This window comes from Microcebus murinus, chromosome X, assembly GCF_040939455.1.
Source record: "Microcebus murinus isolate Inina chromosome X, M.murinus_Inina_mat1.0, whole genome shotgun sequence".
Taxonomy (NCBI): domain Eukaryota; kingdom Metazoa; phylum Chordata; class Mammalia; order Primates; family Cheirogaleidae; genus Microcebus; species Microcebus murinus.
Window position 1 is genome coordinate 34,589,331 of NC_134136.1, and position 15,440 is coordinate 34,604,770.

At 40.5% G+C, this 15,440-nt stretch overlaps 1 protein-coding gene across 1 annotated transcript; it reads right to left on the reverse strand.

Moving 5' to 3' along the window:
* Positions 1-599: 599 nt before the first annotated feature.
* On the reverse strand, positions 600-5,871 carry SERPINA7 (serpin family A member 7). The gene is made up of 5 exons (XM_012787210.3): positions 5,797-5,871; positions 3,518-4,165; positions 2,227-2,500; positions 1,375-1,522; positions 600-873 (listed from the first exon to the last, which is right to left on the reverse strand). The coding sequence occupies exons 1-5, from the start codon at positions 5,846-5,848 to the stop codon at positions 670-672; spliced, it is 1,326 nt and encodes a 441-aa protein (XP_012642664.1). The 5' UTR covers positions 5,849-5,871; the 3' UTR covers positions 600-669.
* Between the last annotated feature and the right edge of the window lie 9,569 nt (positions 5,872-15,440).

The following is a 15,440-nucleotide window of genomic DNA, read 5'->3' on the forward strand; positions in this document are numbered from 1 at the left end:
AGGTAGTAATTAATGAGGTTGTAAGAGTAGAGTTCTTATATGATATGATTAGTGTCCTTATAAGAAGAGATACCAGAAAGCTATCTACTTCTCTCTCTCTCTCTCTCTCTCTCTCTCTCTCTCTCTCTCTCTCTCTCTCTCTCTCTCTCTCTCTCCCTCCCTCTCCCTCTCCCTCTCCCTCTCCCTCTCCCTCTCCCTCTCCCTCTTTCTCCCTCTTTCCCTCCACCCACTGAGGAAAGGCCATGAAAGAACACAGTGAGAAAGTGGTCTACAAGCCAAGAGTCCTCACCAGAAACAGAATTTGCCAGAACCTCAATACACATCGAATAACAACTCCCAATTTTCCCCTCCCATAGGCCCTAGCAACTACCACTCTGCTCTCTGCTTTTATGAGTTTGACTAATTTAGATACCTCATATAAGTGGAATAATACAGTATTTGTACTTCTGTAACTGGCTTATTTATCATAATGAGCCACTCATTGACTCTCTAAATATCCAGCCACAGGATTGGCCTCTTCCACAGCCAATGCAGTTCGTCCAGGGTTCAGTCTCCACCCTTGCACAAGAGAAAGCAAGTCCAAGCTCACACCAATCATATCAGGCTATATTATTCATTTATTTCCCATTGCAATATGTACATGCAATTAGCCAACGGCCTCTTTCCTAACTACATTTCTGTTGGGTCCACAACTTTCCCTAGAAAGAGAATGCTCCTGGTGCTTTTCTCCAAAATCATCAGCATGAAGGATCTATCAAATCGGATAATAGGGTGAAGGAGTGGTTTTTCAGGCTGATCCAGGAGTCTGACTTCAGGGACAGCTACAGCTTCTGTTCCCTTTTCACCAATGTGGAGCACAGCCTTGTGGGCAGCCTGTGGGGAGGAAACAAACACTGACAGTCCCCGGAACAAATAGGAACAGTCTTTGGGAGGAGCTGGAAGAAAGGAAGAATGGGGGCTACCCCTTTGCTATACTGTGTGGTTGCTTGGCTGAGTGCAGTTAATAAATCTCTGGTGGTTTTAGTGCTAGCTTTTAGGGAACCACCTCATTCTTCAGAGCCTTCTGCTTCTGGTAATCACCTCCTAAGCACACTCCCCACCTCCTCCAAAACCTCATCTCACCAGAGTCACTTTTGATCATTAAACTCTTCCATCAGCATCATTTTAGGACATGAAGGTCAAGGATGAAAGAAACTGCTACAATAACTTATTTGGGGTAATGGGTAATGACCCTGGAGTGATTCTAGCTTAGGAGGAGTCACACAGCTTCTCTAGGCATCAGAGTCCTCATTAGTAAAATAAGAGAGTTGAATTAATTGACTTCCAATGGCACTTCCAACTCATACATTCAAGGACTCTAATCTACTAACTTACACTGGAAAGTTTGAGACCATTGTCCTCTGTGAGTCCAGAAAAATTAGCATCTTCTTCATAGGCATCCTGCATGCCCATTTTCAGAAGCATGGCTCCAAGGTCATAAGTGGCAGAAATGGAAAACTTTGGAACAAACAAGTCAACCCACCTGTGAGGAAAGAAGAAGGGGACACATGGCAATCATCATACCAAGCTCATGATTCCCTCCTTCTCTCTCAACATGGTATTATATTGGACTCTACTTCTCCCCTGAGTATTGGCAACCCCAAAATCACAGAAACTATTCTAAAAGGAACACACTCTGGTTCAGCCAATGTTATGCTGTTACACTGGTAGTAGGGAGATGTAACTTTCTTATAATCAAAAGAATACATCTCTAGGGTGATGGCCAAGGTTGGGGAGCCAGTGGCAAGAATGTCAATGGGTAGCACTCAGGAACTTCATGGTTTTCCATCTTGTGCTACCAGTCCAGAACTGTTGCCCACCCACCTTTTGACATAAAAATACCAAACATCCCCTAAGCTCTAGTTGATCTCTGGGAAGGCATCAATTTACTAGCAGGATGACTTTGGAGAGCTTATTTTATCTTTCGAGGCATTACTTCCTAATTTGAAAAATACCAATGTACCACCTTCTTTGTGGGTTTGTTGATGTGCTTAGATGAAACAAAGTGTGCAAAGTGTCTGACAAAGAGCCTGGCACATGGTATGTTCTTGACATATTCTAGGGATCATCACATAGCTGTTAGGTGGTTCAGGGTGATCCTTCTGCCTCCAGATCTTTGCTGAACTAGGTCTCACCTGCACTGTTAGGCTCACACGCTCCACCTCTCACATGGTCTGAGACATTTACCCCTTCTGCAGCAAGCGATTCCACTTCTTCAGTATTTTAGATGACATAGCTGCTTCTATCCACTCCATCTGTCCCTGCTTGGGAAGGACAAAGAGTGCCAGAGCATTCTTGCTGTAATCCATTTGCAGCACTGTACAGTTCAGTTCCATATCCACCAGGTGATAGTACTGTTCCACCTGGTGCATCATGGGCACTTGCACCATGGTGGTCTTGTCCACTAAGAAGCTGGATCTGTCTTCTGTCTTGGATGGATCAAAAGGTTTTGCCCACTGGGCTTAAAATACAGAGAGAAGAGAGGTGTTTGTTTTAAATAGTATTGGTACCAACAAGAACGTTTTCATTAGTCATCTCATCTAGTAATTAAGACCACCAGAGTTAAGTACCTAGAGTCGACCAATGTTACAAGTAACTGAGGATCAGGAAGAGAAAGTCATTTGACATGCGCTCCCAGCTATCAGGTGGCAGAGCCAGGAGTCACACCTATGACTGTTGGGCGCCATGGTCTGTTTTCAAAACCACCATATTTACACTAAACCCAGCAGAGCCACAGTTTTCTCATCCATAAAAAGTAAGGCATCCAACACATAGGTAAAATGAGACAACAGATATGTTTTGCCATCTTAGCCATCTATATGTGCGTGGCTTGTGGCCACCAAATGTTCACTCCTCCACGGAATGTGCTGTAGAACCAGGAGAAATAATTTAAGCACAGCACCTTCAGAAAAGAGTCACACGATTCTTGCTGTTACAAGTACCAGCCTTAGAGTCAGACAGACTTGGCTGGGAATACTAATTCCTAAACTTATTAACTGTGAACATGGGCACTTGTAAAGATTGAATAAGACAATGTGTAAAGCACACATGTAGTACAGTACATAGTGAGTCATAATACATGATAAAAGTATTTATGTAACATGCCTAAGTGTGCACAGCAAGTGAGGGTCACGATAGGGTTTAAATACATGTATGTCCATTTGCCAAGTACAAGCTTATCCCATCTCACCAAGTTTTTTGGAAACCATTATTCTTTAACCAAATATGAGCAAGATGTTCAAACCATTGTCACCCACCTCTCTGAAAGTGCGCTCTCCCTAGAAATTTCCTGGGCTCATTCATAGAGCTGTGTGTTCTTCCTGGAAGATCCAATACTATGCACAGCTATGTCCAATGGAGCAGATCACTGTGGCATGAGGGACACCTACTGATGCCAGTAATAAGAGACCATGAGCTCCCCCCAGCGCTCCACCAAAGTATCTGAACCCTAGACTTGAAACTGATCTCAAAGCCTTACCTTTCAAGTGAATATAGTTCACCAGGACCATGATGGTATTTGGGTTGAGGTCTTGGATTAGGCCCACAACGTCCCCTTTGGTTTGCTTCTCCACATAACTGTTGATCTCCTGCTTGGCTGTAGAAACATCGGAGAAGTCGGTAGAAAAGACATCAGTCTCATAGAGGGTCTTGACATCATCCAAGAACTTTGCCAGTGGTTTCAGCTGCTTCCCAATGAAGAGAGCATTTCCCATCTGCAATTCCAGTTCCTTCTTTGGAAAATTCACTGAACAGATCAGATGCTGGAAGCCATGCTGGATTTCTGCCAGTGGAGTGTCTGTGAGGTTGAACCCTAAGACCTCCAGGATCTGAGTTTGGGTGCTGGAACAGGACCCAAAGGAAAGCATGGCCAAAGCTGTAGAAATGCTCACAGGGGAAAAGAAGATGTTCCGATCTGGGGTCTCCAGAGTAAACCTCCGGTACAGGTTGAATGCAAAGTCAGCATTGATGGATGACATCTTATAGAGAGTAGCATTTTGTTGAGGTGAATGGCAGGTGGTTACTTTGCCTTCTGAGCTGTTAGGTGGTGCACAATGGATTGTAACATGAAGCCCAAGTACCAAGAGAATCAGATAGAGGAACAGTGACATTTTGGAAGGAAGATAATCTATAAGAGATGAAGTGAGAGAACCATTGGTGGAGCTTAGTTGGATGAAACACTATCTGAGCCAGAGACACAAAATAATTTCCCACCTCACTTTAATTAATAAAACAATAGTAAATATTTGATTATGTGCTCACCAGGAGCTAGGTGGAGATTTCTCTTTTCTGAAAATCTGATGATGCCTCTAATGTGGGCAGGAAGTAGAAGTGGCTTTCTGGGGCCACAGAAATATGCCATGGACTCTCATTCAGATGTAATAGTGACATTATGAAAATGCTGTGAGTAAATTAAATTTATGGAAATTGAATCACCTTTTATTTGAACTAGATGCAGCTTTTGGAGAGGGAGGAATCCCTAGGTAAAACCAGTACTCCCTCTGCTTACATTATTCTTTGTTGATTAGAATTTTGGACTGTATTTTTTTAAATTGGGGATTTTCTTAAGATAAAAATCTATGAAATGAGTTGAGAGAACATCTGCACTTTCTTTGGCTAAAAGACAAAATGAGAATTCTGTGTACAAGATATGATTAATTGGAATGGATGGGTGGTGGTTTGTGGAGTTGTGTGCAAGGTCATAACCTGCAATTTATGCATTTTTGCAATGCACGGAAGCCACAGGAGTATTTTCAAATATCAGGAAAATGAAAGCATAACTTTCTACATTTTAGATCTCTCTCACCATCCATCGTAGTAACATTTAAAGAGTCATTTCTAAGTTGTATAACATCTTAACACTATATTCTTACACCCATACATGTTACTTTTAATTATTAGAGAGGAAGCCAGAAAGATATGATGTAAGGTTCTCTGAGCCTGAAAGTATAAGGAAAGAGAGCAAGGAGTTTAGCTGTGGAACTCCAATGACCATGGGCATGAGTGGTTAGAGAGAAGTGATCTATAGAGTCAAGACAAGGCTCCTTCCTCAGCCCTCCATCTTTTTTCTGTAGCAATCTCATCCTAGGCACTCAATTGCTGCCTCGCAAACTATATATCCCTAGTCCAGATTGCTCTTCTGATTTCCTAGCCATTTATCCTGTTTATTGGATATATCCATCAGGATGGTCCACACATACCTCAGTCTCAATAAGGAAATCTCAAAGTTTCCAAATGTAAGCACATTTTTTTTCTCTACCCCTCAAGCCTGCTCCTTCATTTCCATTTTACTTTTTAGTCTATTGCATCTCTATCTATGGAGATGTTCATGCCAGTAACCTGGAAGTCATCCTTAGGGCTTCCTTCATTCTCATTCCCCACATCTAATGAGTCTTGAATACTATCTCCTAAATACCTCTAAAAACTTCTCCCTTCTGTCCATGCTTACTGCCACTGCCTCAGTTATGGCCTCAACTACTGCATTAGCTCCTAGCAGGTCACACCGTCTCTTCTATCCTTCACCCCAACCTCCCTTCTTTCATCACTAAATCTAATCTCTATATTGCCACCAGAGTCCTCTTTCTTTAAATGTCACCGAGGCTGGTAGAAGATCAATTATCGGATGACCACACTTAGACCTTGGCCCCTGGAGCTACAAATTTGGTTTGGGACTCTGACTTGCTGACTTGGTTATTTGGGACTCTAACTTGCTGATAGAGATGTTCAAAGTTCCCCAAAGAGAAAAAAAAAAGTACTTACAGCATATGCCCAAGAAGCCACTTGCATCTCTCAGAAAGAAATACCTTTCCATTTTTATAACATGTCCTGTATTGCAAAACTAGAGCACTCTTAGTTACAGATTAACCCCAGCATTAACCCTGGGATATTTTCAAAGCTGATGTAAAAAACCAAGGCCAAGAGGAACAAAGCAAAAAATGATAAGATTTGAACTTTGGGTGATTGCTTTCACTGCCAGATCTGTCATCTAAAACAAAAGAGAAAGAGGACTGTCAGAGCTGGAGGGGTCCAGGTCCACGCTAGGAAAAAATGTCCTTTCAGCAGGCAGAATGAGGGTCGTGGGCAAAAGTGCCAAGAGGCAGCAGTAGAAAGTTCTTAGCATTAGCCAAAAAGTGATAGGGCTGGCTGCCTTTTGAGGGAAATGTGCACACAGTCAGAGGCTGGGTGAGCCTAATGGTTGCTGTCAAAATTATTTATGTGTTGGCAGAGGAAATGATGTCAAGGGTAGCTTCAAGCACCAGACTTCTGATGCTGCACACATATATGTCTGCTCAGGGGAAAAACCAGTCTTATCTTTTGGTCACTACAATCCCCTGTACCCTCTCCTTGCCAAAGGACTCTGAAAGAGGATGCAGAAGGAGCCAAGGAGATCAGAATCAAAGATTGCACTGTCTAGTATTAACCATGTACTGACTATGTTCAAAGAAGCAAGGAGAACAAAGAGAACTGGACTCAGAAGTCCTGAGTTCAACCTTCACTCTGCCAGTTTCTGGCTGTAGTAGTAGTAGTAGTAGTAGTAGTAGTAGTAGTAGTAGTAGTAACAGCAACTTGTGCTTTTGAGAATTTACCATGTGAAGGTCATTCTGTGAAGCATCTGATTCCAGACACTGCTGGCCTCAGTACTACATTAAGAATGTATGTGTAGTGGGAGGTGGGCAGGGAACAGGGGATAATTTGAGCTGAGCCTAGATGCAGTCTATGATGGGACTTGGAAATCAGGATAAATAGTGCAGACTTTATCTTGAGGGCAGTGGGAAGTCACTGAGGGACTTTGACAAGGCAGTAGAGAAATGGTGATTCTGTGTACCACTGTTTCTTCTCAACCAAACATACACTGAACTCCTATTATGTAGAAAGCACCACACTAAACACTGGAGTTTCAGAGGTTAATGCTAAATATCAGTTCTGAATCCAAAGGATTTTTTAACTGGCACGCACTGCCCAAATTGAATAGAAGAGGGCACACCTCACATTTGGGATGGCCAATTGTCCATGTGTCCCAAAGAAAGACAGTGGCAAACTCAGGTCTCTAGACTGTGAGGTCAGTCCATGCTCAATCCTGCTAAGATGACACATTGTCTACTCTCATCTATGGCAAATTTCTACAGATGAAACAGAAGAAAAGACTATCTAAAAAGACAATTTCCAAACCTGTGCCCTCTGGTGGCATGGTCGGACAATGGCACAGGTTGCTTTCTGCTGCTTTTAATTCAGCTGAGCTTTGCTAGCAGGTAGTAACTGCAGGGCTTGTCTCTGACATATGAGAAAGGCACCCTTCCCCCTGCAGTCTCCCCTGTCCTCTGGCATCACAGGCATTAGACCTGTGCTTCTGTCATTCTACTATGTAAACTGTGCAATTTGGGGCAAGTTACCTAATATCCCTGAACCTCAGTTTTCTCATCTTCAAAATGAGAAATCCCCACATCGTGTAGTTAGTGGGAGTATCACATGAAATTCAGAGAGGGTGTCCAGAGCTGCTATAGTAGTGCCCGGCAAGTAGTGAGGATCCAGCAACTGTTAATTCTCTTCCCTTTCGTGTGCTATCTTGATTCTCTTCCCTCACCTCAAGTCTCTGTGGTCCCTGGCTCCATCTCCAACCCCCACTGCTGTTCAGTGCATCTGCTTTCTGAAAATGCATGATAATTAATATGCAATTTATTGATAAGGTTTAAATTCTTCTTGCAAACTTATATTTAGCACAACACTTTCATTCTTGTGTAAAGCTGCTAGAGCTAGCACACTCAACAAAGACTCTCTAGGAAGTGTTACTGTATCAACAGATTCAATCAAATCTAAAATTATGTATTTCCTTCTTTGGATGAACACTGTCATAATCCACTCCTACACAAATTCCCCAGAATTTTATTTTTAAAATGTTCAAAGTTACATGGTTCTTTTAGTGTATAAACACTCTTCTCATTGTTTTGACTTGATATTTGATCCTCCACCCCAGTCTTAGGGAATATGATGCAATCTTACTCTACTTATAGGTTAGAAGACAATGATAGGTGTGGGACAGGGGCATTAGGAAAATTGGCTTCTTCTTACAATTTATGTCTCACAGACAGGGATCTTTAAGGAAAAGAGAAACAGCCTCATCAGACAAAGAGGACTAGTAAGGGTACTAGGACTTCCCTTCTGCTAGTAAGGGAAATTCAGTAGGCATTTGAGGTTGAGGTTTCTTTTAATTCTCCCAATTTTCCTGTTCTTGAGTTTTTACTCTTTCTATTTTGGTGAATAACTTTGACAAAAATGAGCTATCACTTTTAGGAAATCAACTCATTCTGGTAATTCACAGGATCAAATGCTGAGCATAGGATTTGGCCAAGTTAGCCCTCCAGCTACATTTCAAGAAATTCTATTTTCATGTTGTCTGGCTTCAGTATACTCCTTGAGCAGTTGAATCAAAACTTTAGAGTTTTCAGAATGTCATTCTTTTTCTAAGCTTTCTGGTGTTATCAAAAGCATCCACTTCACTCCATAATCTTTTAACTACTTACATCCTTCAGACTTCTCTATGACAGCAATTATGTCTTCCAAACACATGCCTTCGAAGGCCCTAAATTTCAGGGGCCACTTAATTAATTGATATGTCATTTCATTCCATGGGCTTCCATATCTCCTTCTAGAACACAAATGAAATTTTCAACTGCCTTTAGCCCTACTAGACCAGAATTGTGGAACTTTAAATTTCCACAATTTCCTTAAATATTGTTGCATGAAACTTAATTCCTGTTAACAATGCCAGTATCAGTTACAGCACTTGGCTTCAAACAATAGTAACTGCTGCTGAATAACCTTAACATAAAAGACATTTAATGGAGGATATGATTTTACCCAAAATTAAAAGGAGGGCCAGAGAACCTTGCTCATTTTGCTTGGAAGGAGACATGCGGACAGAAGGTGAATCTACCCTGGTTTATGAACATTGGTTAATGGTTTGGCTGGATGCCCCTTGGAAAGGACATGATCATAAAATAGATGATAAAGAAGTGTGGGGAAGAGGTATATGTGGTTACCTGTGCAAATGGGCATGGCATGTGAAGATATTCATGTTCTATGTGAATACTCACCAAAAAGCAACCTCAGCAAAGTACAATTTTAATAATCAGCCAGATAAAATGATGTATTCTATGGATGTCAGCCAGCCTCTTTCCCAGACACTCCTGTCTTTTTTCAGTGGGCTCATGAATAAAGTGGTCATGCCAACCAAGATGAAGTTTATGCATGGGCTCGGAATCATGGACCTCCACACATCAAGGTCAATCTGGCTACAGCTTCAGCAGATACCAAAACTGAGATTCCAATATGGTACCATTCCCCAGATGACTAGCAAGTTACCTGTTTTGAAATTGACTACATTGGACCACTTCCATCATGGAAGGGGAATTGTTTTGTTCTCAGGAGAATATGCAATGACTAGAAATGTGGCTTTGTTTTCCTTTCCTGCCAAGCTTGTGCCAAAACTACCATCCAAGGATTTACCAACTGCCTTATCTACCATCATGGTATACTACACAGAGTCCCTTCTGGCCAAATAACTATTTTCACACCAGAGTGTGGCAATGGGCCAATATTAATGAAATCCACTGGCCTTACCATGTTTTCTATCACCCTAAAGCAGTTGGCCAATAGAAAGTTGAATGGCTTTGATGAGTCAGTAACAGAACCAGCTAGGTGACATCATGAAGAGCTTAGCCATGTCCTCTACAATGTAGTACATGCTCCAAATCAGTGTCCAAAATATGGTGCTATTTCTCCCATAACCTGGAATCACAGATTAGGAGATCAAGGAGCAAAAATGGGTGTGGATCCACTCATCATTATTCCCCTACTGATCCACCAGGAAATTTCTTGCTTTCCCTCCCTGTGACCTAGGTCCTCCTGGTTTACAGGTCTTAATTCAAATGGCTGAATGCTTCTACTGTGGGATGCAAAAATAGTTTTACTGAATTTGTAAGTGAGATTGCCACCTGACCACTTTGGCAATTCATGACACTGAATAAATAGAAAAGGAAGAGAGCTACAGTACTTGGAGGGATAGTAAATCTTGAATAGCAAGAGGAAATTTCACTGCTACACAAAGTGAGAATCTGTAATCCAGATGTTCCCTAGGGATGTGCCTCTTAGTACTCCCATGTTTTTCGACTAAAGTCAATGGGAAATTATAGCAATCCATACAAGCAGTATCAATCATCATTCAGATACTCCAGAAATGAAGATTGGGTCACTTTACCAGGCAAGGAAGTTCAACCAGCTAAGATGTTTATTGAGGGGAAAGGGAGTATAGAATGGATTAGTGGAGGAAGGTAGTTAAAAACACCAATTATGACCTTGTGGCTAGTTACAAAACCCAATATTATAATAGTTATGAGTATTTGTTCTTCCCTAAATACAATTGCATCATGTCTCATCCTATCTAAAACCTGGATTAAAGAAAAAATATGAATTCTATCACAGTCAGCCATGGAATAAGTGCTTAAGCTCCATGCGCCTGGAAAAAAATAGACTCATCCAAAGCCAAATTAGAGGATTCATTCTAAAGGCCCAGGAGACTAATCAATAGCTTCTCTCTAATAATTCAATAATGGGACTGTCAAAGAACATGAAGTAACTAAGACTAAGGCATTCTAAAATAGTTAGGAGATTTCCAGAGGATTGCACTCATACCTGCTAAAGATCAACTATGGAATGTTCCAATAGGCTTACATAAATAATAGAAGTCAGTATCTGCTGGCCTCCATCATCTCTCAGCTAAGAGTACCCTAATTAACTAACCAATCAAAACAGGTTTATGATTTAGGATTTCTGCACAGCCAATGAACTGCCTCCAAAAACAAATATTTTGTGGAAATATCCCATTAAGAACCTCTCCTATGCTTGCCTTATGGGACATTATTCAGGGCTGCCCTGATTCAATATGCCCAAATTGCAATTTTGCTATTTTTTTTTACCTCTGTATCAATCTGGTATTTTTTTATTTCTTAAATTTTATTATTATGATTATTTGTTGTTGTTAACATAGCTGATGTCAGAACGGAACTAGAAGTGATCTTACCTTGAAGTGGACCAGGAATCAGGTGAGGTACCTACAACAAGGAGACCCTTGTGCCTCAGATTTCCACGACCTTCTCTCATAAGTCCTCTCATGCTGTGATTTCCCTCCCTTTGGTTGAGATTAATGCCTTTATTTGGGAATTTGGGGATGGTTGTTCCATTTGTGCTGGTACAGGCTATTAGCCTTTGCAAGAGTTCTCCCAGTCTGTTAGGAGTTTTTCCTATCAGTTAGGAGTTTTCTTATTGGTAAGTATTATTATAAGTATGGTATTCTTTAATTCTAAACCTTGTAATGTTTGTGTCCCTTTTGGAACTCCAGCTGGTTATATGTTCAAAAATTATGGGTCCTCCACCTATATTTATCTGGAACAGTGGACTTTCTATACAAAGTATACCTCAGAATTACAATGGCCAAATTAATGTTCTTTTGCTATACCAAACTAGGTTTTCCCCAAACTAAATTAGAAGACCATGGTTTTAAAACAAAACAACTTGAATGGGCTGCCTATTTTAATTGGCATTTAGAGTCATCTAATGCATTTAGGGCTTTAAAATTACCTCTCTGCAAAACAGCCTCTAAATTCACGGAGACTAATAAAAAATTAAAAGAGAAAGAAAAATTCCTTCAGGCTCAGGTTTCTTTCCCCACCTCTCATTCTCCCACTCCTTCTGTTTCCCTTCCTCTATATTCTACATTTGCTGAACTTCCCTTCTACTCTTCTGACCCCAAGGTTTCCCTTGATTCCCCTGTTTCTGCTAAACCTGTTCAAATTTACTCTTTCAAGCTCTATCCAAATAATGAGGGCACTCTCTTAAACATTTACTATACACCCTGTACAAAAGCTGAACTTAGGGCTATAGCTAAAGAGTTCCCTAAGGTTACTGAAGAACGTCATATATTTGCTGAAGAATTTCAAATTGTTATCTAAACTTATAAACCTGGTTTCTCTAGCCTTAATTAATACATATGCTCATTGGAGAAGGTCATACGCAAAATTGCATGGCTAAAACAGGTTGGAACAATCCTCTAATGGACCTACAATACAATATGCTTACTGATAGGAAAAAGATCAAGAAAAGAGCCAAAATCTTATACTAAGCCATCCCTTCAGCATTCCCTAAACCAGTAGATTGGAACAAGATTTAGGCCTGCATCTAAAAAGAAGGTGAGGCAGTACATGATTATTACAATAGACTTGAAATTGTTTTCAAGGAAAACTCTGGATTCCCTTCAGATGCCAAATCTGCTAACGTGTCATTTAATTCTATGTTCATAAATGGCTTAGGTAAAGATTTTGCAATTCTAGTTATATAGGCTCAACTTAATTGGGAAACAGCATCCACCTTTGATTTACTTAACCTGGTCAACCAATTGGCTCTAACAATTTCTAAGACCAAAAAAAGTGAGGGCAAAGAAAATAATGAACTTACAGCTTCAATAACTTTCCACCCCCATAATAAAACATGCCAGTTTAAAACTATAAAACTAAATTATAAAGGGATCTCCCACTACTGCAAAAGGCCTGGACATTGGGAATTAAACTTCTTTAATGACTGAAAAGGAGATTCTTGCTCTTTTTATGGACATTGAAGCAACCCTTTCTGTGATTAACCCCACTGTCCTCAAGCAACCTCTTCCTTGGAGTACCGTAAAAATGTAAACGGTGGAAGTGTCTCATATACTTTTAACAGTTTACAAATATTCACCTTTGTTTTTTCAATTAGGTTCTCTCCAGAACAGTGCCAGTTCCCTTGGCCCCAGTTCACTTACTTATAAGAGACGTCATCTTAGAAAAATGCTACAATTTTTTTTCCCAAAAGGGGGAGATCATTCTTGAAATTAACTGACAACAGTGAAAATTATTCAACACCCTCGCCCATTTTTGCCTTTAACCTAAATAACAAAAATGCTGAGTTAAGCTCTTTTATTTTATTTTTATTTTTTTTATTTCGGCATATTATGGGGGTACAGATTTTAAGGTTTCAACAAATGCCCCTTCCCCCCTCCCCCCACAAGTCCGACTCTCCAGCATGACCATCCCCCAGACGGTGCACATCCCACTCATTATGTATGTATATGCCCGTCCCCTTCTCCCCTCCCCCCTCCCCAATACCCTGTTACTGTAGTACCTATGTGTCCACTTAGGTGCTACTCAGCTAATACCAGTTTGCTGGTGAGTATATGTGGTGCTTGTTTGTCCATTCTTGGGATACTTCACTTAGTAGTATGGGTTCCAGCTCTAACCAGGAAAATATAAGATGTGCTATATCACCGTTGTTTCTTAGAGCTGAATAGTACTCCATGGTATACATATACCACATTTTATTAATCCATTCTTGGATTGATGGACACTTGGGCTGTTTCCACAGCCTTGCAATTATGAATTGTGCTGCTATAAACATTTGAGTGCAGGTGTCTTTTTTGTAGAGTGTCATTGGATCTTTTGGGTAGATGCCCAGCAATGGGATTGCTGGATCAAATGGTACATTCACTTGTATCGCTTTAAGGTATCTCCATATTACTTTCCACAGAGGTTGGACTAGTTTGCAGTCCCACCAGCAGTGTAGGAGTGTTCCTCTCTCTCCACATCCACGCCAGCATTTGTTATTTGGAGACTTTTTGATAAAGGCCATTCTCACTGGAGTTAAGTGATATCTCATTGTAGTTTTGATTTGCATTTCCCTCATGATTAGAGATGATGAGCATTTTTTCATATGTTTGTTGGCCATTCTTCTGTCTTCTTTAGAAAAGTTTCTGTTCAAGTCCTTTGCCCAATTTTTAATAGGGTTATTTGATTTTTTCTTACTGATTTTTGTGAGTTCTAAGTATATTCTAGTTATCAGCCCTTTATCGGATACGTAGGATGCAAAATTTTCTCCCATTCTGTAGGTTGTCTGTTTACTTTCGTGACTGTTTCTTTGGCTGTGCAGAAGCTTTTTAGTTTCATCATGTCCCATTTATTTATTTTTGTTGCTGCTTTGATTGCCTTTGGGGACTTCTTCATAAAAAAAAGAGGTTCCTGAGGAACTCTGGGCTAAATCCACAATAGACATTGGACAAATCCATTCAGCTCCCTTGATAGAGCTTCCAATTGACCCAAACAAGCCCCTCCTTCCTAATATCAGATTACACCTCATAAACTCTGAAGCTCTTGCAGAAATTACACAAATTATAGAAGAATATAATCCCCAAAATTTTATAGTGCCTTGCACTAGCCCCTGTAATACTTCTATCCTTCCTGTAAAGAAACCTCATAGATGAGGATGTAAATTTGCGCAAGACCTAAGAGCCATTAATAACATTGTCATTCCTCGACATGCTGGTGTTTCAAATTCCCATACCCTCCCTACTTCCCTCCTCATAGAAAGCAAATTTTTCACAGTGATAGATCTTTGTAGTGCTTTTTAAAAAATTAGCATTCCTGTGGACCAGGAGAGTCTATTTTTATTTACCTTCATGTGGGAAGGACAACAATACAGTTGGACAGTAATGCCTTCAGGATATAGTGAAAGCCTCTCTCACGTTTTATAGATACTGAAGGCAGATTTAACAGATATTTCTTTCCCTCAAGGATTGACTCTCTTGCAGTATGCTAATGACCTTCCTCTGTTATCCTTCTACACAGGCTTGTGAATATGATAGTGTTTATCTCCTTAAACTTCTGGCAGACAAAAACCATAAAGTCTCTACAGAAAAACTCCAATTTATCCAGGCTTATGTCAAATATTTAGGACACTGGAGATCAAACCAAAAACTTCTCTTGGATCCTGATAGATGTAATGGCATTTTAAACTTTCTTCAACCTCAGACTGGCAATCATGAGGCTTTTGGGGCCTGGCAGGGTACTGTCAAAACTGGATACCTAATTTTTCTTTGATAACTCTTATATTCCCTTCTGAAATGTAATAAACCAGATTACCTGGACTGGAAGAGAAGGCCCATATAGCCTTCTATCAACTCAAAGGAGGACTTCTAAGTTCCCCTGCCTTAGGGTACCCCAATTATCAGCTGTTCTTCTTTCTTTTAGTGCACAAAAGAGAAGGAAATACATTGGGGATCCTTACCCAAAAACGTGGAGATCAACACAGACCCCTTGGCTATTATAGCCAGCAATTAGATTCAGTAGCTAAGAGACTCCTTTCCTGCATGAGAGCTTTATCAGCCACTGTGGCTTTAACTAAATCTACAGAAGAGGTAGTCATGGGTTCTCCTCTTACTATGTTCCGCATGCTGTAGAAGTTTTACTCAACTCTCATCATACTTACCATTTTTCTGCAAGCATACTCACTTTTTATGAGATCTTGCTGTTGATCTCTCCTCGTATTAT

What these genes read in the sequence shown, in the direction of transcription:
- SERPINA7 (XM_012787210.3), bottom strand. Translation starts at nt 5,848, where the DNA reads ATGGAAAGGTATTTCTTTCTGAGAGATGCAAGTGGCTTCTTGGGCATA. An exon ending in TGGCTTCTTGGGCATATGCT is followed by an intron (nt 4,166 to 5,796) that starts GTAAGTACTTTT and finishes CATCTCTTATAG; the next exon opens with ATTATCTTCCTTCCAAAATG. An exon ending in GAACTATATTCACTTGAAAG is followed by an intron (nt 2,501 to 3,517) that starts GTAAGGCTTTGA and finishes CTGTATTTTAAG; the next exon opens with CCCAGTGGGCAAAACCTTTT.